The sequence below is a fragment of the Palaemon carinicauda genome, chromosome 27, assembly GCF_036898095.1.
Source record: "Palaemon carinicauda isolate YSFRI2023 chromosome 27, ASM3689809v2, whole genome shotgun sequence".
NCBI classification, from domain to species: Eukaryota; Metazoa; Arthropoda; class Malacostraca; order Decapoda; family Palaemonidae; genus Palaemon; species Palaemon carinicauda.
In genome coordinates, this window is record NC_090751.1 from 36,964,559 (window position 1) to 36,990,546 (window position 25,988).

General features: G+C 40.2%; 1 protein-coding gene across 2 annotated transcripts in view; it reads left to right on the forward strand.

The window, feature by feature from the left end:
- The window catches only part of LOC137620690 (deoxyribodipyrimidine photo-lyase-like), a 61,065-nt gene extending 37,207 nt beyond the window's left edge, over window positions 1-23,858 (forward strand). For both annotated transcript variants that reach the window (XM_068351037.1, XM_068351036.1), the window contains exons 5-11: window positions 3,299-3,501; window positions 3,654-3,812; window positions 3,987-4,185; window positions 6,036-6,228; window positions 7,434-7,515; window positions 8,080-8,239; window positions 22,762-23,858. In XM_068351037.1, the coding sequence (XP_068207138.1) occupies window positions 3,299-3,501; window positions 3,654-3,812; window positions 3,987-4,185; window positions 6,036-6,228; window positions 7,434-7,515; window positions 8,080-8,239; window positions 22,762-22,934 (1,169 nt within the window). In that variant the 3' untranslated portion in view covers window positions 22,935-23,858. The remainder of the gene's footprint in view (window positions 1-3,298; window positions 3,502-3,653; window positions 3,813-3,986; window positions 4,186-6,035; window positions 6,229-7,433; window positions 7,516-8,079; window positions 8,240-22,761) is intronic.
- The last annotated feature ends 2,130 nt before the right edge of the window (window positions 23,859-25,988 follow it).

Here is a 25,988-nt window from a genome sequence, read left to right on the forward strand (position 1 = left end):
GCCACCTGGGGCCAGCCAACCATAGATCTCTTCGCAACCTCGATGACCAAGAGGCTCCCAATATTTTGCTCACCAATCCCGGACCCAGCAGCAGTTCATATAGATGCCTTTCTACTAGATTGGTCACATCTAGATCTATATGCATTCCCTCCGTTCAAGATTGTCAACAAGGTACTGCAGAAGTTCGCCTCTCACGAAGGGACAAGGTTGACGCTAGTTGCTTCCCTCTGGCCCGCGAGAGAATGGTTCACCGAGGTACTTCGATGGCTAGTAGACGTTCCCAGAACACTTCCCCTAAGGGTGGACCTTCTACGTCAGCCACGCGTAAAGAAGGTACACCAAGGCCTCCACGCTCTTCGTCTGACTGCCTTCAGACTATCGAAAGACTCTCGAGAGCTAGAGGTTTTTCGAAGGAGGCAACCAGAGCGATTGCTAGAGCAAGGAGAACATCCACCCTTAGAGTCTACCAATCGAAGTGGGAAATCTTCCGAAACTGGTGCAAGTCAGTATCCGTATCCTCGACCAGTACCTCTGTAACTCAAATAGCTGACTTTCTCTTATATCTGAGGAAAGAACGATCTCTTTCAGCTCCCACTATCAAGGGTTACAGAAGAATGTTGACAGGGCACCAGCCACCCGTTGAGATACTACCGCTAGAGAGTTATGGGGTCTTTTGACTGGCCAGACAGTACTACATTGGATCCTCCTCTCTGGTTACGGTTCATTTTCCCTTTGCCTACATACACACTGAATAGTCTGGCATATTCTTTACATATTCTCCTCTATCCTCATACACCTGACAACACAGATTACCAAACAATTCTTCATCACCCAAGGGGTTACTGCACTGTAATTGTTCAGTGCCACTTTCCTCTTGGTAAGGGTAGAAGAGACTCTTTAGCTATGGTAAGCAGCTCTTCTAGGAGAAGGACACTCCAAAATCAAACCACTGTTCTCTAGTCTTGGGTAGTGCCATAGCCTCTGTACCATGGCCTTTCACTGTCTTGGGTTAGAGTTCTCTTGCTTGAGGGTACACTCGAGCACACTCTCCTATCTTATTTCTCTTCCTCTTGTTTTGTTAAAGTTTTTATAGTTTATTTAGGAGATATTTATTGTTGTTACTCTTCTTAGAATATTTTATTTTCCTTTTTTCCTTTCCGCACTGAGCTATTTTCCATGTTGGAGCCCCTGGGCTTATAGCATACTGCTTTTCCAACTAGGGTTGTAGCTTAGTAAGTAATAATAATAATAATAATAATCAGTCTTCCGTCACAGAGGCTTAGATCTTTCCAACAATAAAGATCTACAGGACCTCCTTAAGTCTTTTGAGACCACGAAGGAGCGTCGTTTGGTTACACCTGGTTGGAATTTAGACGTGGTACTAAGATTCCTTATGTCAGACAGGTTCGAACTGCTACAATCGGCCTCCCTGAAAGATCTCACCTTTAAGACTCTTTTCCTGATATGCTTAGCCACAGCTAAAAGAGTCAGTGAGATTCATGCCTTCAGCAAGAACATCGGATTCTCATCCGAAACGGCTACATGTTCTACAACTTGGTTTTCTAGCCAAACACGAGCTGCCTTCTCGGCCTTGACCAATATCGTTCGATATTCCAAACTTATCGTATGGTTGGAAATGAACTAGGAAGAGTCTTATGTCCTGTAAGAGCTCTTAAGTTCTATTTAAAAACCTTTACGAGGCCCGTCTGAAGCTTTATGGTGTTCAGTTAAGAATCCATCTTTGCCTATGTCAAAGAATGCTTTATCCTATTTTATCAGACTGTTAATACGAGAAGCTCATTCCCATCTGAATGAGGAAGACCAAGCTTTGCTGAAGGTAAGGACACACGAAGTTAGAGCTGTCGCAACTTCCGTGGCCTTTAAACAAAATAGATCTCTGCAAAGTATATTCGACGCAACCTATTGGAAAAGCAAATCAGTGTTCGCGTCTTTTTATCTTAAGAATGTCCAGTCTCTTTACGAGAACTGCTACACTCTGGGACCATTCGTAGCAACGAGTGCAGTAGTGGGTGAGGGCTCAACCACTACAATTCCCTAATTCCATAACCTTTTTTAATCTTTCTCTTGAAATGTTTTATTATTGTTTTTGGGTTGTCCGGAAGGCTAAGAAGCCTTTCGCATCCTACTTGATTTGGCGGGTGGTCAAAGTCATTTCTTGAGAAGCGCCTAGATTAGAGGTTTTGATGAGGTCCTTTAGTATGGGTTGCAACCCTTCATACTTCAGCTCCTAGGAGTCGCTCAGCATCCTATGAGGATCGCGAGGCTCAGTAAGGAAGACGTACTTAAAAAGGCAGAGTAATTGTTCAAGTCGACTTCCTTACCAGGTACTTATTAATTTTATGTTTGTTATTTTGAATAACTGCTAAAATGAAATACAAAATACTTAGCTCTTAATGTTAACATATTATGCTGGTCTCTACCCACCCCCCTGGGTGTGAATCAGCTATATGATCACCGGCTAAGTTTAATATTGAAAAATGTTATTTTCATTAGTAAAATAAATTTTTGAATATACTTACCCGGTGATCATAGATTAAAGGACCCTCCCTTCCTCTCCAATAGAGACCCAGTGGGCCGAGGAGAAAATTGGTTCTGTGTTGACATGGAGTACTTGAGTACCTGCTCGACAGATGGCGCTGTTGATGTACACCCCCACCTGTATAGCGATCGCTGGCGTATTTTGTCCTTAGGTTTTTCTGTCGGGCAGCAGAGCTGACAGCTATATGATCACCGGGTAAGTATATTCAAAAATTTATTTTACTAATGAAAATAACATTTTTGATAAATTATAGGAGTTTTTAGTTTCTGTTAGAAGAATTGATCTGTAGGCAGTAGAGGTTTAAACCGTACACTAGAACATGGTCTTATGGAGTACTGTACCTTGGTCTTGCTGACTGGATTCATCTGAGGAATTAATGAAGAGGTAGTTGTACATTGGGGGGCAATCATTAGACCTACCCCTAATATTTATAGTTTGGTCTACTTTCTGTAAAAGAAAAAATCTTGAATGTTCAAGACATTTTCTATTTGAGTGGCCAAATGAAGGTCAAGACAAGGCTCTAAAATGTTCTTGATAAGATATCAACTGTTCCAGTTACGTGTAAAGATATGTTGCCTAGTGTTTTGTAGGTAAAATGAGGCTTAATTCAATTAACTTTCCCACTGAGTAGTCTATTTATCCAGATTGAACATTTCTCACTGAAAGGAATATATATGTAGATTTGAAATTTTGTTGAATTTTAGTAAACTTTTTTTTAACTACCACTATATTTTTTAGGGCTAGAAGAAGTCGAAGATGAATGTCAGAAACTTGGGATAGAATTCCATCTTCTGCTTGGTGAAGCAAAGGTTGTTATTCCAAAGCTCATTAAGAGCCATAACATAGGAGGTGTGGTTACTGATTTTAGCCCCTTACGTGATCCGCAACAATGGGTAAAAGATGTCAAGAAAGCTATTCCAAGTAATGTTCCTATGTGCAGGGTAAGTAGCACTATATCTTACTTCATAATGAAAAGTAATAAAGTACATGTTCATTATACTGTACTGTATCTAGAATGTCAAGGAAATTTTAAGTGAATTCATATTTTTATGGAAGAGTTTGCCATCCTGATTTTGAATTTGGTAATTCTTAGGTGGATGCACGTAATATTGTGCCATGTTGGATAGCTTCAGACAAGCAAGAGTATTCTGCCAAGACCATTCGTAAAAAAATTCATGATAAGCTTTCTACATTCTTGACCAACTTTCCACCAGTTATTAAACATCCACATGAAAGTACTATCAAAGCCGAGGTATGGTTCTCAGGTTTTATCTTGTGAAGTTATATGTACCATTAAAATTACACTTAATGAAAATATGTTGAAATATGTGAAACTGCACTTAGTTTTAGACTTTTTTTTTATTGTATTCTTGAAGCTCAAGCAGAACAATGCTATTATGATAATCTAAATTTTTCTCATTCGAAGGTTTCAGATTGGATAGCAGCAGAAAAATACTTGGAATGTGACCGTTCTGTGGGGCCAGTCGCATGGGCAAAACCAGGAACAAAAGCAGGGTTAAACACACTTAATGAGTTTTGTTTGAAGAGACTTCGTAAATATGGTATAAAATCCAATGATCCAACAGAAAATGCACTGAGCAATCTCTCTCCTTGGATGCACTTTGGTAAGTACCATATGATGAATTTTGCCATATTTGGATATACCAGTGTGAGTTGTTTATAAGGTACCAGTTTAGGTTCTTTATGCTGTCCCAGTGATAATATTTTCTATCAATTGCTCTTTGCCCTTTCCATATGGACATTCCAAACTTTGATATCCATCTTATTTTAGCTAAGTTTTGCTCTAATTTTATTTTTTATTTAAATTGATGTGTATATTAAATCATGGGAGGAATTACAAAAGATAATAAGTTATGCTGTAAATTAATAAGCAGAACAAAGAATAGTGTAAATGAAGTGATGTGGTTGTAGATGATAACATGAATAAAATTTCTGTTCACTTAATGTATAGGGGTAACTCGTAACTGTAGAAACAGAAAACGAGCACTCTATGGTCACGCTCTCAAGGTTACATAAAGACTAACATCACACAATAATATAAGAAAAATAATAAATTTGATTGCTTTTTTCTTAATAATTGTAATAACCAAGAACGAAGAATAACGACAACGTAACAAATAAACATAAAGATATAGTCTAAAACGAGCACCTTCTTGAGGCGTGTACATAACTATAACAAAGACTAAATCGCTATTCTTCATAGGTCCAAATTGGACTTGCTAGCAAATAAATACTGTACCATAGTAAAAACCAATAATAAATAATGATAATAAAATTGGTCCTAAAACGTAAGTGATATAACCTAGATGACAGAGTACCAGATGGGCAAAATTAACTTGAAAAACTACCGAAGCGAACATACCCAAAATGGCTGCCGACACCGAGGCAGGCCAACCGCTTCCAAAACAAAAATCCACAATACTGGAAAAAGAACAAATGCCCGGTACTGAAATAAACTCAAAACAAACTATGGTACTTAACATTGGTAAAGGTGAAGTAGCAACGTCAGTCATGTTGAATTAACGACAATCACTTGCGAAAAACACTGAGCAAAACACTTATCGACTTTGCGGGCAAGTCCAAAACAGAAGGATGATCTGGAGAGCGCGAGTAGTAGGTGTCGGTGGGGTAGCCCAACTGTATTCTCTAGGGCCTGTCACGGCCCTCCCCTTTGATGAAGGGATTATCTAAATGGAAGACAGCCTGTGAATAGTGGTTTTCACACGCCCTTGTTAAATACACGACACCCACAAGGTGATCGCGCGAGGGTTGTAACCTCTGCATTCCATGCTTTTATCTTTCTCTAGTATATTTGGAAGATTTTTATTAGAAAAGTGTAAAGAAGGACCCTTTTCACCGGGCGTCACAGGTCTCTCCCCAGAAATAGATTTTTCCTTCGTCAAAATCCCTTAATTGGTGGGAGGTAATTTTTCATAATTATTTTGAATGTTCTTTAATTGACTGATGTATTTTCAAAGGGATTTTTAAAACTTTTGCTTTTGCTTGTATTGTAATAGATTAAAATTTTTAGTTTTTATTCTAAGCAAATTTATATCCTTGATAGATTAGTAGCTCTACTCTACTACTATTAGATGATCCCTTACTAAATATGTTCCAGGAAAACAAAAAATTAATAAAAGACACAATTTTATATCAGCAATCTAAGTAGAGATAACTGAATTAGTGTGTGCCACAAGTTAAACAGATCAATGCCACCTTTGTAGCTGATTGATGTGCTAGTTGTTTATATGGCAATACTGTATTGTTTATAGTAGTATGAGTCATTTGGAATTACCCCAATAATAAAGTCGGCAAGTAAAAAAATGACTACCGTATTTTACCGTTTCAAACATAAATGACTAAAAAAAATCCTTTAACATTTGAAAAAATATTCATTACACCATATAGTAATGGTTTTATCATGAAATTGAATTAATTTACTGTACTTTTACAGGTCAAATATCAGGTCAGAGATGTGTGTTGGAAGTTCTCAGATACAAGAAGCAGCTAAAAGAACAAGTGGATTCATTTGTTGAACAGATGGTAGTGAGACGAGAACTAACAGACAACTATTGCTTCTATCAAAAAGATTATGACAACATAAATGGAGCTTATGCATGGGCAAGGAATACCCTGAATGATCACAGGTAATCGATGTAAACTGTTTGTCATTGTACTACGGCAAAATTAACAACTTTTGTCATTTTATTTTTCTTAGCTCAAACCTGAGTCCTTTAAAAAAGGGACATTTCTTGAGTGGCGCTGGAATAACGATTGAATTGTTAACAAGGTAGTAGATAACGACAGGTGGTTTACAAGATGAAACCGCCGCTTACCTGCCTATCACAGAATAGCCACTGATGTTCTTAGACCTGGAACAGGTTTTTCTGGGGTAGAAAATTTAATTTAAAGAACTTTGTCAGATTGTTTTTAATTGCTATATTTGTAAATTATCTCTTGACTATTAATGAATAGCTGATATTGCATATTGACCTACTGTATTCCTGTAACACTTGTGATACTGTTGATGATGACTTGCTAACTAAAGATGAAATAATATATGCTAGTTTTGATGAGAGCTGGAAATAGAAACCACTTAAAAGTCACAAGACCTACTAACCAAATAATCTAACAAAAAGAGGAAAATAAATTATAAAAACAAGCAACTCTTTGAAATTTGTGACTTTAGATGGAATGACTTATGGCGGTCAAGGTAAGGTGAAGTTGTCCCACTTGTGGTTCTATTGCTTCTTAGATGTAATAGCACTGAAATCAGATGGAAGGGAAGAAATTATTTGTATCTAATCTTTTTTAATATCCTATTTTTATCATATTTTAAAGTACAGTTTTATAGAAGTTTTAAGTGGGTCATGATGAAAGATTTTAAGCATTCCATTTTCACAAACTTTTATGTATCAATCCTGGAGTATCACCCAGTATGGGAAAGTTCAGTAGGTGTAAAGTCAGTAACCAAAAATTAATCTTAAATGTAACCTTTGTAAATGTTTAGGCCTAATATATGGAAAAAAAAAAAACCTTTTCATTCAAGGGTATGTCTGTTGTGTTTTAAAAGTCAAGTGCATGCCTTGTGCAGTGTAACAACATTTGTACAATAATAATATGTTTATTTTGCAATATAGTAAATATTTAGTGACTTTCTTTGGGAGAGAAGTATATGCTCGAATGTAACCCTGGCCTACCCCTTAATTTTTACTTTTTCAGAATTGTACCTCTGAAAGGTATTACCTTGTAATTGTAACCTAGTAATTGTCTAAATAAGTCTAACTTAAGTATATTCTAACAGAAAATGTACCATTTACCATTTTAATTTTTTTTTTCCATATAATCTCAGAGATGACAAACGACCATATTTATATACCAGAGAGACCTTTGAGGAAGCCAAAACTCATGATGAATTATGGAATTCTGCTCAGGTTGGTGTTTTCTTTGGACTTAATGTATTCATTAGGTTAATTAACTTGGATTTACTTCCCAAACATTTATTTGTTCCATAACTGGAATACAAACTTACACTATTTATTGGGGTATTACTTTCGGTGAAGCTGAAAGGACGAGCCATTAAAATTTATCGAGGATTAATTACCCATCCCGCTAGTTAGGGGGGGGGAATTGCTTGCTACCCCTCTCACTCACACACCTGTGACTGTGCTTCACTTTACTTTTGGCTCAGAGAGTAAACGGTTGTTGCCGCTCTTCCTCCTAGTCTTTTGGACTGCCATTAATAATCTTGTCTTTTTAACTTATATATGGGTAGTTAACCCTTGCTAAATTTTAATGGCTCGCCCTTTAGCTTCGCCAAAAGAAATACCCCTATAAATAGCTATGATTGTACCGTTAGGAAAAATACAAATTACTTCCAAATTAGTCAGAGTTTTGATGTTCATAATTATTACGTATATGAAATTTTATGTTTTTTAGTTTCTGATGCTTTGTCTTTAATTGCTTGTCTCATTATTGAAATATTTTTTTTGTTGCAGATTCAGTTAGTTAAGGAAGGAAAGATGCATGGGTTCTTGCGAATGTACTGGGCAAAGAAAATCTTGGAGTGGACAGCAAGCCCGGAGGAAGCACTAGCCAACTGTATATATTTTAATGACAAGTATAATCTAGATGGCAGAGATCCTAATGGTTACGTAGGTAAGTAGATTTGGTGTCTGGCCTCCCGATAAGTAGTGATGAATACCAGATCCACATAGTCCATGATCACCCCCAAGGGATACTTATAATTTATAGTCGTTCCAGCGCAAATACAAACCTTCCACTATTTATATTTGTTATATTGTTTTTGGCAAAGCTGAAGAAGCCGTGATAATTTTAACTGGGGGGGGGGGGTAGCCTGGCTACCCCATTCACTCTCACACCCGTGGTGAGAAACCACTTTGCTTTCTTGGCTTGGCACGCGCTCTCCTGATTTTGATGGGCTTTGATTATTTTACAGTTAGTTCTGTTTCTTTTTCATTATATATATAAAAACATTCACACATTTATTTTTTATATATACATGTAACTTTTATTACAGTGCTGTTTGTGTGACAGTGTATTACGGTGGTCTCGCCGCAAGGGAGACGTCATTGGATTGATACTACCACTCCCTTACTTGCCGTCTTCCCTCTTACGTGGATGGCTGTCAGTTCCTCAAGGAGGGGGGGGTGTCACCTTTTCCATTCATGGATTATGTGTCGCTCCGTATTAGTTTCTTCATTTCACTAGCTGAATGTATTAACTTTTTCTGCGGTTTTATTTGTATTCATCATAACTTTTATTCGTTTCTCTGATAGCGAAACCTTTCTTCTTTCGGCTAAAACAGCTGACGTAGAAGCAGATCTGTTTGTTCCTGTGGAATTAACCGTTCCGGTCTGTCTGGTGCTACCGGTGGTAGCTTGTGAGCTGCCCACTATTTACGAGGTAGCACTCTATGCCGACCTTCAACTTGAACAAAGCTTGTTGAAGGAAAGCAGAGTGCTATCAGGAGGTTTGCTTCCAGAGGTTGGAGAACTTTCCGTTTCAAGGGAGTGTTGACCTCCCCGGGTGTTGGGCTGCTCTCCCTTCCGAGGGAGAGCATCCCTTCATCAGCCATTTAGCAACCTTCCCTCTTTTTTTGGAGACTTGCAGACAGCTCACCGAAGATTAGCAGCTGCTATCTCGTCGCCGAAGACTATGCTTCTCCCCCTTGGGCTGGGGGGAAAGGAAAGTCCAAGGCAAGGTCCTCCTTTGTGAGGACTTCCCTCTCATCTGCGAGAGATTGTTGGTGTTCAGTGTCCAACACATGATGTGCGCCTATGTTTTGTCCCGTTAGGGTGGGGGGAAAACTAGTTCTAGGTGATGTCCTCCTTCGGGAGAACATTCCTCTCGTTCATGAGAGGAAGCTTGTTCAGATTTTTGTGACAGAGCAGACTCCTTCTCCGGATGTTCCTGCTAGAAGTTTCCCTTTGAGGGTCCATCGGGAGGAGGAGTTTCTGACCCCTCTTGTCCTTGGACTTTCTCCTTCCCCTGCGGTAGAAGACGCCCTTTTGAACCTTCGGGTTGTCGTAGGTACTGTAGCTTGTCGGCTTGACCTTGGTCTCATGGCCTATGCCGAAGACGTTGCTTCTCCTCCAGGGGCGGTGGGAGAGCAAAGTTCTAGGCATGTTCCTCCTCTGGAGGAACATCTCTCGTTCGCGAGTGAGAACCGCTTTTGGTCAGCGGTCTCCTTGCACTTAGGCTTCTCCCCCAAGGGCAGGGTTAGTGTGTTGTCCTAAGCAATGTTCCCCCCCCCCCGGGAGGAATTTCTCAAGCTTGAGTAGTCTCCCCCTTGGGTGGTTTCTGCTTGATATCTCTCTCTCTCTCTCTCTCTCTCTCTCTCTCTCTCTCTCTCTCTCTCTCTCTCTCTCTCTCTGTGTGTGTGTGTGCGTGTGTGCAATAGGAGACACATTTTTGAGCCCTGGGTTTCAAGTTGCGATGTCCCTTCTGGGCCTCATGGCGATCTGGCATTGGTCTTGCTTGATCCGAAGCCTTCGGGCTTCCTTTGCGATGTTCTTTCGGGTCCTTGTTTCCCTAAGCCTTTGTGGAGCCCCCTGTTATGAACAGCATGAAGTTTTTCAAGTAAAGTCTAGTAGCTGACTCTTATATCTGACATGCATAGTCTAATTTTCTCAGACAAAGAAGTATAAATTCTAAACAAATTTGTTCTATCAGCACCCCAATCAAAATGTGATAAAACTTTCAAGATGTTTACTTTTTAACCCTGATGGGTATGTCATTTATATGGTGACCAAAGGTCACTTTCTTGTCAAAAATTACCAAGAAACTTGACATCCTCATTTGGCAAAATACTATCATTTAAGAAAAGGATGGGAATTTCTTCTCTTTTATAAATGAGTAAAACTATTGGATTTGGACTTCTGAGGTGAGAACATGAATCACTAAGTATTTTCCCATGCAGGAACAGTATTTATTGTAATTTGAAACCTTTGGGATGCTTGTAGTGCAAATGATCTACTACAATAAATTGCAAAATCATCAACAAATAGCGACCTTTGTATACCAGGTGGTAGGTGACTCAAGAGGCTATTAATCCATCCATCCATATACCAAGGCACTTCCCCAATTTTGGGGGGTAGCCGACACCAACAATGAAACAAAACAAAAAGGGGACCTCTACTCTCTATGTTCCTTCAGCCTAATCAGGGACTCAACCGAGTTCAGCTGGTACTGCTAGGGTGCCACAGCCCAACCTCCCACATTTCCACCACAGATGAAGCTTCATAATGCTGACTCCCCTACTGCTGCTACCTCCGCGGTCATCTAAGGCACCGGAGGAAGCAGCAGGGCCTACTGGAACTGCGTCACAATCGCTCGCCATTCATTCCTATTTGTAGCACGCTCTCTTGCCTCTCTCACATCTATCCTCCTATCACCCAGAGCTTTCTTCACACCATCCATCCACCCAAACCTTGGCCTTCCTCTTGTACTTCTCCCATTAACTCTTGCATTCATCACCTTCTTTAGCAGACAACCATTTTCCATTCTCTCAACATGGCCAAACTACCTCAACACATTCATATCCACTCTAGCCGCTAACTCATTTCTTACACCCGTTCTCTCCCTCACCACTTCGTTCCTAACCCTATCTACTCGAGATACACCAGCCATACTCCTCAGACACTTCATCTCAAACACATTCAATTTCTGTCTCTCCATCACTTTCATTCCCCACAACTCCGATCCATACATCACAGTTGGTACAATCACTTTCTCATATAGAACTCTCTTTACATTCATGTCCAACCCTCTATTTTTTACTACTCCCTTAACTGCCCCCAACACTTTGCAACCTTCATTCACTCTCTGACGTACATCTGCTTCCACTCCACCATTTGCTGCAACAATAGACCCCAAGTACTTAAACTGATCCACCTCCTCAAGTAACTCTCCATTCAACATGACATTCAACCTTGCACCACCTTCCCTTCTCGTACATCTCATAACCTTACCCTTACCCACATTAACTCTCAACTTCCTTCTCTCACACACCCTTCCAAATTCTGTCACTAGTTGGTCAAGCTTCTCTTCTGTGTCTGCAACCAGTACAGTATCATCTGCAAACAACAACTGATTTACCTCCCATTCATGGTCATTCTCGTCTACCAGTTTTAATCCTTGTCCAAGCACTCGAGCATTCACCTCTCACCACTCCATCAACAAACAAGTTAAACAACCACGGCGATATCACACATCTCTGTCTCAGCCCCACTCTCACCGGAAACCAGTCACTCACTTCACTTCCTATTCTAACACATGCTTTACTACCTTTGTAGAAACTTTTCACTGTTTGCAACAACCTTCCACCAACTCCATATAACCTCATCACATTCCACATTGATTCCCTATCAACTCTATCATATGCTTTCTCCAGATCCATAAACGCAACATACACCTCCTTACCTTTTGCTAAATATTTCTCGCATATCTGCCTAACTGTAAAAATCTGATTCATACAACCCCTACCTCTTCTAAAACCACCCTGTACATCCAAGATTGCATTCTCTGTTTTATCCTTAATCTTATTAATCAATACTCTACCATACACTTTTCCAACTACACTCAACAAACTAATACCTCTTGAATTACAACACTCATGCACATCTCCCTTACCCCTATATAGTGGTACAATACATGCACAAACCCAATCTACTGGTACCATTGACAACACATAACACATATTAAACAATCTCACCAACCATTCAAGTACAGTCACACCCCCTTCCTTCAACATCTCAGCTTTCACACCATCCATACCAGATGCTTTTCCTACTCTCGTTTCATCTAGTGCTCTCCTCACTTCATCTATTGTAATCTCTCTCTCATTCTCATCTCCCATCACTGGCACCTCAACACCTGGAACAGCAATTATATCTGCTTCCCTATTATCCTCAACATTCAGCAAACTTTCAAAATATTCCGGCCACCTTTTCCTTGCCTCCTCTCCTTTTAACAACCTTCCATTACCATCTTTCACTGTCTCTTCAATTCTTGCGCCAGCCTTCCTTACTCTCTTCACTTCTTTCCAAAACTTCTTCTTATTCTCTTCATATGACTGACCCAATCCCTGACCCTACCTCAGGTCAGCTGCCCTCTTTGCCTCACGTACCTTGCGCTTTACTTCCACATTTTTCTCTCTATATTTTTCATACTTCTCTATACTATTACTCTGCAGCCATTCTTCAAAAGCCCTCTTTTTCTCTTCCACTTTCACCTTCACTCCTTCATTCCACCATTCACTGCCCTTCCTCATGCTGCCTCCAACAACCTTCTTGCCACATACATCACTTGCAATCCCAACAAAATTTTCTTTTACTAACTTCCACTCCTCCTCTAAATTACCAGTTTCTCTTACTCTCACCTCGTCATATGCCATTTTCAACCTTTCCTGATATTTACTTTTTACCCCCGGTTTTGTTAGCTCTTCAATCCTCACTACCTCCCTTTTACATCCACCTACTCTATTCCCCCACTCTTTTGCTACAACTAATTTTCCTTCCACCAAAAAATGATCAGACATACCGTTAGCCATACCCCTAAACACGTGCACGTCTTTCAATCTTCCAAACATTCTTTTAGTTATCAGCACATAATCCATTAATGCCCTTTCTACTACTCTTCCATTTGCCACTCTTACCCATGTATACTTATTTTTATCTTTCTTTTTAAAGAAGCTAGCATTTATTACCATCTCTTGTTCAACACACATGTCTACCAGTCTCTCACCACTCTCATTTTCACCTGGTACGCCATACTTCCCAATGACACCTTCTACCTCTCCAGCGCCCACTCTAGCATTTAAGTCACCCATAACAACTACATAATTCCTTCTACCCAGTCCTTCTACACACCTAGTTAATTCATTCCAGAACTCATTCCGCTCTTCTTCACTTTTCTCACTACCTGGCCCATACGCACTGACAAACGCCCAACATTCCCTACCCAACCTAACCCTTACCCACATTAACCTAGATGATATCTCCTTCCATTCCACAACTTTACCTGTCATCCATTCACTCAGCAATAACGCCACACCCTCTCTCGCTCTTCCCCTTTCAATCCCAGACACTCTACCAGACATTTCACCAAACATTACTTCACCTTTTCCTTTCATCTTTGTCTCACACAAGGCCAATACATCCATCCTTCTACTTCTAAACATACTTCCAATCTCACATCTTTTACTCTCTATCGTACTACATCCACGCACATTCAAACACCCCAAAACTAGAGTGCGGGGAGCAGTCACTCTCCCCCCAGCTCCATCTCCTTGTCGATGTCTCGCAGGAATTTCATACAGGAGAGGGGGTTCCCAGCCCCCTTGTCCCGTCCCTTTTAGTCGCCTCTTACAACACGCAGGGATAACGTTGGCGCTATTCTAATTTTTATATGCCCCCGCGGCCACAGGAGGCTATTAATAGCAACAGCAAATAAGGTTACACTCAGTAAGATGCCTTGGGGGACACCTTGCATGTAGGATGAAGATAGTTCTGACCCTACTCCTACTTTAATTAATCAGTTTGATAAAAATTCTTTAATAAGAGAAAACGTATGTCCTATACCCCACAAGGCCACCAGGTGGTGTCATATGAATTTTCGAGGAGGAAAAAAAAAAAAAAAAAAGACGCCCACCACCTGGTTTGGTGAGAAAAGGCATTTGAAATTTCCCTTAACAACATCAGCAAAGGGTCTAGCGTACTTCGGTTCTTCCTAAAACCACACTGCCTTTTTTATATAAGTGTTTTGTATTCAAGATGTCATGTCACTCAAGCTGTTGTTGATCATTCTCTCAAATAGTTTACATGTGCCACTAGTCAATGCTATAGGCACATAACTATACGGCAGTTCTGGGTCTTTACCAGACTTGTGGCCTGGAATTATGATGGAAGAATGCCAGGAATCATTAGGGGTTTCTAATAAAAATTCCTTTGTATCCAGTGGGAGATGTGAAATTTCCTATCAGATGCCAACCCCACCTGGGGCAGTCAAAGAAGAGGTAGAGATAGCATTTTTCATCTCCTCCATACTAAAAGGCAAGTTAAAAGCTTCATTATTGGAAGAAGAGGGAGAAACAACATATGATGCTCTAATCTATTGAAATGCTGGGGAATAATTGTCAGCATTTGATACATGATCGAAGTGCTTAGCTAGTACCCCTGCTACATCTTTGGGGTTATATATATATCTATTATTTTCCCTTAATATTTCTAAAGGTCTAAGGACAAATTTTCCTGGAAATTTTCTATCTTGTCCCATATTTCCTTTGCTTTTTTAAGTTCTTTTCTGTTTCGCACAGGCTCTGAGGTAGGCTATTGTATGTGCTTCATAGTTCGTTCTTAAGTATCTTCTGAAGCAAGTTCGGGTCACTTTTCTTGCATTGGCACATTGTTTACTCCACCAAGGAACCACAGAGTGATGAGGTAAACCACATGGTTAGGTATACACTTGCTAGCATTATCATCAATAACATTTGAAAGGTGTTGATAAGCATGTACTGGAGATGTAAAGTCACCACTCTCTCATCATAAGATGTCTAGTCTGCCTCATCTATCTTCCATTTTGGTGGACACTGAGAAAGAAGATTGTGGGCATAATATAACACTATTAGCTAATGGTCACTGCCATGTAGGTGTTCATTGACAGACCAAAGGTAATCTAATCTAATGGATGAGGAACAGAAATGGCTAAGACACACTTCATTGTCTTCCAACTCTTCTAGTGCCTTGTGAAGCACAGTTATAAGTTTGGTAAACTGATCTTTCTTGGGGAGTGTGAAGAGCATGCCCAAACCATCTCCATCTATCCCTCACCATGATCTCATTCACATAAGGCACTCGAGTAATCTCTTATACAGTATTTTCATTTCTAATCCTGTCCTGACATGTAACTCACAACCATCTGAGAGCTTTTTTTAATCAAATCTACAAAATCTGTTGGTTAGTTTCATTGTCTTACCAGGACTTATGTCCCTACAGTAACACAGATTTTTCAATATTAAACTTAGCCGGTGATCATATAGCTGTCAGCTCTGCTGCCCGACAGAAAAACCTAAGGACAAAATACGCCAGCGATCGCTATACAGGTGGGGGTGTACATCAACAGCGCCATCTGTCGAGCAGGTACTCAAGTACTCCATGTCAACACAGAACCAATTTTCTCTCTGTCGTGCCACTGGCAAGACCTACTAAATACGCTGTTACTAACTGGATTTGTTTTCACAACTATTTGGTGAAGTACACTATTCCAGTTTTGAGCTTTAGCTATGCAGGGGTTTTATCTTCATTTCAAAACTTGAACTCGTTTTGGATAGATTTAATTATGGTGACTAAGAGAGTATGGACTCTCTTTCACTTTTAAATGGCCGACCCTTCCCTTAGACGGAAGTGTGTATAGGTTTTTAGTATTTTGCTTAACAAGTTATAGATCTATATATTTTATATCTCTCCGCCTTTAGTAGGCCTCTTCGATTAACTTTCCATTTATTATAAACATATAAAAATAAATTTTTATGTTTTGTTTATATGCGACCTTTCCTGATAGTAGGCGGTCCTAACTTGGAACCGAAGTTAATCAACGTTGAGCCCGTTATATCGTATTTAACCTTTAAAGAATTTAAAACTTTTTAAATTTATGTTTTATGAAAGAATTTCTTTGATAGTCTCGTACTGTTTTCAAAGATGAATTTCTTTGATAGTCTCGTACTGTTTTCAAAGATGAACTAACGTTTAGTTTTTTGTCTACGCAGTTGTTGACGTTCAGGACGTTCAACATGCGCTCTATCGTTACGATAGAGAGAGAGTGTATCACGGTTTCACTTTGCAGTAAGAGTAAACCGATTATGGCGTTTCGTTCATTCTTTCTTAGCTTAAATGGTTTAAATTCTAAATTAAAGGAACTTTTTATTTGGAAAACCTTTCAGTTTTTTCCTTTAGCAAATAACATGTTTTGACGATATATAATTGGGCTCTTCTCTCAGGTGCGAAATCAAGAGAGAAAGAGAGAGAGAGATAGAGACGGAGGGAGAGAGAGGAGAAAAAAAAGTTTCGTTCAAGCGGGTAACGTTGTTCTCGTTTTACTCTCCTCCCTAGTCGCTGTACGGGGAAGAAGGTAAAACGTTTCTAGGGTTTTATTCTTGTTCCCAGGCTATGTGCGGTGAGAGATTGTAAATGTAGTTTATTTGAACTAGTGTTTAGTCTCTTTCCCAGCCACTGAATTCTTTATCTTTATTTATGTTTTCTGTTGCATTATACGACTGTTTTCGCAATTACTACCTTTTAATGAAGGGTAGGATTGCGTGTTTCAGGTAGAAATCAGTAAAAGTTTCGATTTCAGTGAAATAAGTGCAAAACAGAAAATCGAAGTGATAAAGTGATATGCGCAAAGTGTTACAGTGTTGCGTCCGAGGGTTCGTCTGTTCGTGCCTGTCGTTCACCTAGTCCGGGACCTCTTGCAAGCTCCGAAGCCCAGGGGAGAAGTAATGTCGAACGACTTATGGGTTCGTCAGGCCTTGATCAACGAACAGACGTTTTTCCCTCCGTGGTTTCGGGCGTATCTACCCAAGATCGCCCCACCCACACAAAGACGAGAGAGCCCATTTACTTCTCGTCTGCGGAAGAGGTTTCTCGTAAGAAACCTTGGACCAAGGTCTCGCAGCTTATTAAGTGCAAGTCGGTCCCTTCCGCGCAAGTCCAACGGCCCCAGGTGTAGCCACTGGGTCAGTTCGGACTCGCTGCAGTCTTCCGATGACTGCACACCTCCTAAGAGAGGTAAAGCGGTACCGCAACAGGCAGTAACACCGTCTGTTGCCGCACCTGCTGCTGTAGACCCTAAGTGGTCTTTGCTACAGTCTATGCAGACACAGTTAGCATCTTTTTTGCAGGAGTATCGTGCGGAGAAGGTTGACGCTGCACCCGTTAGCCTACAACCTACCACAGTTGTGCGCCCAGCAGACGCTGTGGCTGCCTGCTCCCACACTCCAGCTGTGAGAGCTCCTCCACCCATGCGCAGTCGACCCTGCCAGACGCATGCTGACGTTCACAGACGCACGGAACCCTCCGTTGACGTGCGTGTGCTACCACAACAACAGGAGGGTGGAGTTAAGCTGCCGTGTTTTGACACGGTGCGTCAGCCTCCGCAACCCACTGTGGTTACCGCCACTCGCCCGCAGCAGACTAGTCAGTCAGGAGTTAAGGCTTCCCCACACAGCTTTGGTTGTTGCCAGCTCACAGACTGTCAAGCAGTTACATGACGTTGCCTTCTGGTCTGCTACTAATGCACCAGTGCTGTATGTCCTCACGCACCTGTTGTGGTTGACAGTTCAGTTTTTTGACAGTTCACAGACTGTCAAGCAGTTACATAACGTTGCCTTCTGGTCTGCTGCTAATGCACCAGTGCTGTATGTCCTCACGCACCTGTTGTGGTTGACAGTTCAGTTTTTGACAGTTCACAGACTGTCAAGCAGTTACATAACGTTGCCTTCTGGTCTGCTGCTAATGCACCAGTGAGACCCTCACTGAGATAACCTAGCTTTTCTCGGACAAGGTTCCTGTAGATGAGAAAGTGCTGTTCTCCCTCCTACTGATATTCCTTTGAGGACTCTGTTATTTGGAGAGGAGCCTTAAGCTGCTTAGCCTCCTATGGACTTTAATTAAATCATGATGATTTTTTAAGGATCTTCGTCCGGATCTTGTAACTGCTGCTCCTCGTTTGCCTCACGTCAGAACTTACACTAGGCCTAGCTACTTCGAAGCCGTTGTTGTTAAGCTAGTGCTCTCTCGCTCTCCTAGAGAGCGTTACGTTGGCTAGGCGACTGGTTTTTGCACCAGGAGGAGTTTTAGGGATACAGCCTTTTGATTTCCCTTCTTTTTAACTGGCTTATAGAGCGAGAGTCTGATAGGACACGAGAGAAGTTCTCGGCTTGGGAGTTCATGCCTCTGCCCAGGTAGACTTCTCAATTATGGTAGACTCGCCCAGGCGCCTAGCCAGGAGACGCTCCAGTTGTTTACAGGTCAACTTCTCAACTTTTGTCGAGCCTTTGAAGTTTTGCTGTACTATTATGTCACACATAACAAGGCTTCCAGGGATGGTAAATGGTTCCGCTTCAGTCGCTAACCCCGTCTGTTGCCACACCTGCTCCCGTAGACCCTAAATGGGCTTTGCTGCAAGACATGCAGTCCAAGCTTGTGTCCTTGATAGAGGACTTAATACGGAGAAGAACCTTCTGGCCAACAACCTTCCTACCGGTTGGTTGTGCGCCCTGTTGACGCAGAGGTATCCTACTCGCGTCTGCCAGTTGAGGTGGTTCCTCCACCGATGCGACCCAGTGTGGGTTGCCAGTCGCACGTTGACGTTAAGTGACGCTCAGAGGTGGTTGTTGACGTTCAGTGTGTCACTAGGAAGACGTTCAACAACCAGCAGAGGTGACTTGTTGTGACGCAGTGCGTCAACCTCAGCAACCCGGTAGGGTGTTGACTGCACAACCCAGACAGTCTAGACAGTTTCGGGTTAACGCTGTACTTCCTCGCGTCCCCATGGTTGTTGACAGTTCACAGACTGTGCAGCAGTACCATGATATTACGTCCGGCTCCGTCACGCATACACCAGTGCGACCGGATTCAGCGAGTCAGACGTTGCCCACTCCGTTGCCGTTTCCTCATCAGTTTCGGATGAGGAACCCTCTGATGAGGACGTTGCTGAACAAGACGATCAACCCCCAGCCCTGCTATCCATCCAGAAGATGCTGAAGAAGGAACGCTGCCTAGTCAGGCTGTGGATGAGTCTGGTAGGGACACTGTCATCCGTGGATCAATTTGTGTCACTAGGAAGACTACACCTCCGTCCTCTTCTATACCATCTAGCTTTTCACTGGAAAAAGGACAAGACGCTAGAAGCGGTCTCGATCCCGGTTTCCGGAAAGATAAAGTCTGGTCTGACTTGGTGAAAGGACTGTATCAACCTTAGAGAGGGTCTTCCCCTGACTGTTCAGACTCCCAACCACGTTCTCTTCTCGGACGCATCGGACGTAGGCTGGGGTGCGACATTAGACGGTAGGGAATGCTCGGGATTATGGAACTCGAGTCAAAGGACAATGCATTTCTACTGCAAGAAGCTACTGGCAGTACGTCTGACCTGGAAAAGCTTCAGGTCTCTCCTTCAAGGCAAAGTGGTGGAGGTGAACTCGGACAACACCACGGCTTTGGCGTACATCTCCAAGCAAGGAGGGACCTACTCTCTGACATGGTACGAGATCGCAAGGGACCTCCTCACCTGGTCAAAAGGTCTAGATATTTCACTAGTAACGAGGTTCATCCAAGGCAACTTGAATGTCATGGCAGATTGTCTCAGTCGGAAGGAACAAATAATTCCAACAGAATGGACCCTCCACAAGGATGTATGCAAGAGACTTTGGGCCACCTGGGGCCAGCCAACCATAGATCTCTTCGCAACCTCGATGACCAAGAGGCTCCCAATATTTTGCTCACCAATCCCGGACCCAGCAGCAGTTCATATAGATGCCTTTCTTCTAGATTGGTCACATCTAGATCTATATGCATTCCCTCCGTTCGAGATTGTCAACAAGGTACTGCAGAAGTTCGCCTCTCACGAAGGGACAAGGTTGACGCTAGTTGCTTCCCTCTGGCCCGCGAGAAAATGGCTCACCGAGGTACTTCGATGGCTAGTAGACGTTCCCAGAACACTTCCCCTAAGGGTGGACCTTCTACGTCAGCCACGCGTAAAGAAGGTACACCAAGGCCTCCACGCTCTTCGTCTGACTGCCTTCAGACTATCGAAAGACTCTCGAGAGCTAGAGGCTTTTCGAAGGAGGCAACCAGAGCGATTGCTAGAGCAAGGAGAACATCCACCCTTACAGTCTACCAATCGAAGTGGGAAATCTTCCGAAACTGGTGCAAGTCAGTATCCGTATCCTCGACCAGTACCTCTGTAACTCAAATAGCTGACTTTCTCTTATATCTGAGGAAAGAACGATCTCTTTCAGCTCCTACTATCAAGGGTTACAGAAGCATGTTGACATCAGTCTTCCGTCACAGAGGCTTAGATCTTTCCAACAATAAAGATCTACAGGACCTCCTTAAGTCTTTTGAGACCACGAAGGAGCGTCGTTTGGTTACACCTGGTTGGAATTTAGACGTGGTACTAAGATTCCTTATGTCAGACAGGTTCGAACCGCTACAATCAGCCTCCCTGAAAGATCTCACCTTTAAGACTCTTTTCCTGATATGCTTAGCCACAGCTAAAAGAGTCAGTGAGATTCATGCCTTCAGCAAGAACATCGGATTCTCATCCGAAACGGCTACATGTTCTACAACTTGGTTTTCTAGCCAAACACGAGCTGCCTTCTCGGCCTTGACCAATATCGTTCGATATTCCAAACTTATCGTATGGTTGGAAATGAACTAGAAAGAGTCTTATGTCCTGTAAGAGCTCTTAAGTTCTATTTTAAAACCTTTACGAGGCCCGTCTGAAGCTTTATGGTGTTCAGTTAAGAATCCATCTTTGCCTATGTCAAAGAAGGCTTTATCCTATTTTATCAGACTGTTAATACGAGAAGCTCATTCCCATCTGAATGAGGAAGACCAAGCTTTGCTGAAGGTAAGGACACACGAAGTTAGAACTGTCGCAACTTCCGTGGCCTTTAAACAAAATAGATCTCTGCAAAGTATATTCGACGCAACCTATTGGAAAAGCAAATCAGTGTTCGCGTCTTTTTATCTTAAGAATGTCCAGTCTCTTTACGAGAACTGCTACACTCTGGGACCATTCGTAGCAACGAGTGCAGTAGTGGGTGAGGGCTCAACCACTACAATTCCCTAATTCCATAACCTTTTTTAATCTTTCTCTTGAAATGTTTTATTATTGTTTTTGGGTTGTCCGGAAGGCTAAGAAGCCTTTCGCATCCTACTTGATTTGGTGGGTGGTCAAAGTCTTTTCTTGAGAAGCGCCTAGATTAGAGGTTTTGATGAGGTCCTTTAGTATGGGTTGCAACCCTTCATACTTCAGCTCCTAAGAGTCGCTCAGCATCCTATGAGGATCGCGAGGCTCAGTAAGGAAGACGTACTTAAAAAGGCAGAGTAATTGTTCAAGTCGACTTCCTTACCAGGTACTTATTGATTTTATGTTTGTTATTTTGAATAACTGCTAAAATGAAATACAAAATACTTAGCTCATAATAATGTCAACATGTAATGCTGGTCTCTACCCACCCCCCTGGGTGTGAATCAGCTATATGATCACCGGCTAAGTTTAATATTGAAAAATGTTATTTTCATTAGTAAAATAAATTTTTGAATATACTTACCCGGTGATCATAAATTAAAGGACCCTCCCTTCCTCCCCAATAGAGACCCAGTGGGCAGAGGAGAAAATTGGTTCTGTGTTGACATGGAGTACTTGAGTACCTGCTCGACAGATGGCGCTGTTGATGTACACCCCCACCTGTATAGCGATCGCTGGCGTATTTTGTCCTTAGGTTTTTCTGTCGGGCAGCAGAGCTGACAGCTATATGATCACCGGGTAAGTATATTCAAAAATTTATTTTACTAATGAAAATAACATTTTGTTGAACTCATATATAGCCTTATTTTTATATGCAATTTCAGGCAGTTTCATTTATAAATTTTACCTAGCCCAGCCTTTGTCTGATTTGCTTTTTTCAGTCTTTCATTAAATTCCAATTCTAAAGACGATGTATTAGAGATCAGAGTTCCTAAATATTAAATGATCCTGCCTCAATCCTTTCTCCTTCCAATGATATTTCATCCATTGCATATTCAGTTATCATCCAGTCCAATCTTTCTCCACCATCCTTAACAGTTCTGCGCATTACAAAATTCATGAGGAGGATATTCCCTTGGAGTGCTCCACTGTTCACTTGAAATTCATTTGATAGGACTCGCACTAACATTAACTAGCACTTGCTTTGCTCATGAACAGACTTGATCAAATTTTCATATGTGGAATTCCATAATTTTATTTATAAGGCAAGTATTTTTCAAGAATACAGCATTTCAAAACCATCTTTATTTACTGATTTTGTACCCAAGATAATTTAATTTTTGGGTGCTTAGTGTACTAATTAATTATCAGGAAGACCTGAAATTAAATTCAATCTTTATTTGCAGGATGTATGTGGTCAATTTGTGGTATTCATGATCAAGGTTGGGGAGAGCGCCCAATATTTGGTAAAATTCGTTACATGAATTATGATGGTTGCAAAAGGAAGTTCAAGATAGAAGCTTTTGTGGCACGATATGGAGGGAAAAAGCATAAGTACATTCCCCCAGTTAAAGGGTAGAAATTATATCTAAGCCCTTGTTCTCAGGGCCATAACCATATACAAGTAAGGTTTTTTAAAAATGCAGCACATTATTATTATTTTATTGTTTGACAGAATGAAATTATATATTTTAATTTGTTTTAAATTTCCTTAATGTGCTTCTATATTTAAGAATGCTAAATATTTGTTAAAAATTTTGAATGAAATTTCTTATCAAGCAAAAAGTATAATGTGTTAACTCAAAATGCCCTTGTCTGAATTTTGTTACTTCAAAACTTTTTTCTTTTTTTTTCATTATTTTCATGCTATAGCTTCTTGGTAGAGGAAATGTCTTTCCCCCCCAGTGGGTACTTCAAATTTAGAATTTTTATTTCATTCGGGTGATATTACTACTTTATTATTTAATCATACCATTATCATAAGTTCTGTTTAAATTCTGGTAATATTACTGTACTATATTATTTAAACATACCATTAAATATGCAAAGAATTCCTAATGATACTTAAAGAATAAGAAATATATGCCGGGTAATTCTAAGTTATTGGTATGTATATGTCATTCTCACATCATAACTTACGAGTGATTTTCATATCAGATAAAGGTAATCTTGCATTTTAGGCATTTGCAGAAGAGTTCTCTCTTGTTATGTAGTGCTCTCTATGGGATTTACTCCTCACTGAGTAACTTGAACAGAACAGCTTAAGGTATATTGATTTCATTTTTGCTTAGCTTCATGATTTTTCTTTTTTCCTTTTAGTTCTCCCTTGTTGTTTGTGGACTTGTCCCACCTCAATGCCTTATCTTGAAATATTTTTTGTAGCCAAATACAAGATTTTAAATACGACTCTTGTCTGGATTCAAGTTTTGAAATTCCATCTCCATTTATTTTTTTCTTACTTTAAACAGGTAGATCCTCATTTTTTTTTTGGAGAGGTGGTGGGGGGGGGGGGGGGGGCTTTCAAAGCTTGTAGTTTTGTATAGTACAAATAATTCATGAAAAATAAGTTCTGAATCGACAGGTTGCCAATGCTAGAGTCTACATTCCATGTAAGGTGGGGCAATCGTAATCAGACTGAACAGGTTGGGAATACTTTATCGGATAGGGCTTGGCCAAGGTTTTCTAGAAACCTTGATAGGAAAGAGGTGTTTTTGCAGTTTTATATATGCTAATGAAGTTTTGAGTTTATCTAACTAAATTATCTTCTTAATTCATTGCTGCAAATCCTATAGTCAGTGTAGGTTCACTATAAAATTTACTATCACTTGGCATCTTATATTTGTGTTCTCACATGGCCATGTGTGAAAGATATACTGTTAGATTTGTAATTGAAAAGTGGCAGTTTGTTATCATGTAGTGCAGTTAAAAATAACTTCCCTAAAATCTGTGTAGAATAATCTTTGTTAAATGGTTGAATGAACTTGGATTCTCAGCTTATTTTGGTAGTTGGATAAATCCACTTGTTTTGTTACACTTCATCAGATAATTATCATTATCTTTGAGCTTGTATTGGCTGTCAGAGTTGTTTTGACTTTGCAATTACCATTTGACACAATGTAACTATACGATCTTGCTCTCCAACTTGTTACCTTAGCAAAAAAAAAATTTATATATTATAAAATTTCTGCTTATTTGGAGAGGATTTAACATTTTCTATCCTAACTTTATGTATCATTTGATTAATGTATAAGAATCCAAATATTAAATTTTATTATTTAGAGTTGCAAAACATTTTTGTAACATTTAGAGCTCTGAAAATTATATGATCAATGTTGGTTATGACCAAAAGGCTTCTGTACTTTAAAGTGGTAATATAATTATCTGTGATAATACAGTTGAATTCTTGAGGTTTATTTTATTACAGTGAAACTGAATTAAGTAGGAAATAATTTTCTAATTTACTGAGATTCTTTAAAAAATAAATTCATTATTTCGAGTGTGATCCCTTTCAGTCGAATTGTTTGACAATGGTCGATACCAAAAGTAAACCGAATCTCCTCTAGTGTTAAGGTATTCCTATTTTTAAGGAAGTAAAGTTGTAAATAATCTCCATTTATGTATTCATGAATCTAGTAATTCTTCAGAAATAATTGTTTCCAAAAATTTTATACCATATAATTTGCTCATTAAATTATAGCGTTTCACCGTTTTGTTTCCCTAACACTGTACCATTACTCTTTAGTATAGAGATCTTGCAAATATAAGTTGGTTTGTAGAAATAAAATTTTTAATGAAGGATTATCTAAATGGAAGACAGCCTGTGAATAGTGTTGTACAAACGCCCTTGTTAGATATACGACACCAACAAGGTGCTCGCGCGAGGGTTGTAACCTCTGCATTCCATGCTTTTAATTTTCTCTGGTATATTTGGAAGATTTATATCAGAAAAAGTACAAAGAAGGACTTTTTCGCCGGGCGTCACAGGTCTCTCCCCAGAAATAGATTTTTCCTTCGTCAAAATCCCTTTTATATAGATTACCTTATAACAGAAAGGTCTTGTACAATGTACAGTACCCTGTTTCTGCTTTTTGTCACAATCAAAAATTGCATTCTATTAAAAAAAATTTCATAAAGATTAGTCTTACAAAAGACGCCTTAATTTAAAAAAGGTGTCTAATGTGGCATAAAAACTAAAAAGGTACCTACGTAATGACTTTTCTACACCACTCTTCAAGTAAATTTTTTTTTCAGTCCTCAGTTTTTTTTTTTTTTTTTAGTTTTATATCTCCTTGCCTTTAGAATTTATAAAGACTTAATTTTTGCGTCATTTTTGGGACAAACGGTTTTGCAGATACTGATGATCCTGATCTAGGAACTGGCTTTCCAGAACATTGTGCTTCCATAAGTGGAACAAATGATACTTATGGTAGTCAAATAAGCATTTTAGGTTTTTACTTGAATAAATTTCTAGGCTATATTCAAAGAATTGTTAAAGTTTTTTCGTCCTATTGGACCAGTCTCATGACACCAGAAAAATGGTACGGTAGTTGTAGAATGGCAGACACCCCACTACCTAGTCTTATTACAGTAAATGGAAGGTTGCAGGGCCTTTAGCCCAGATATCTCTAAGAAA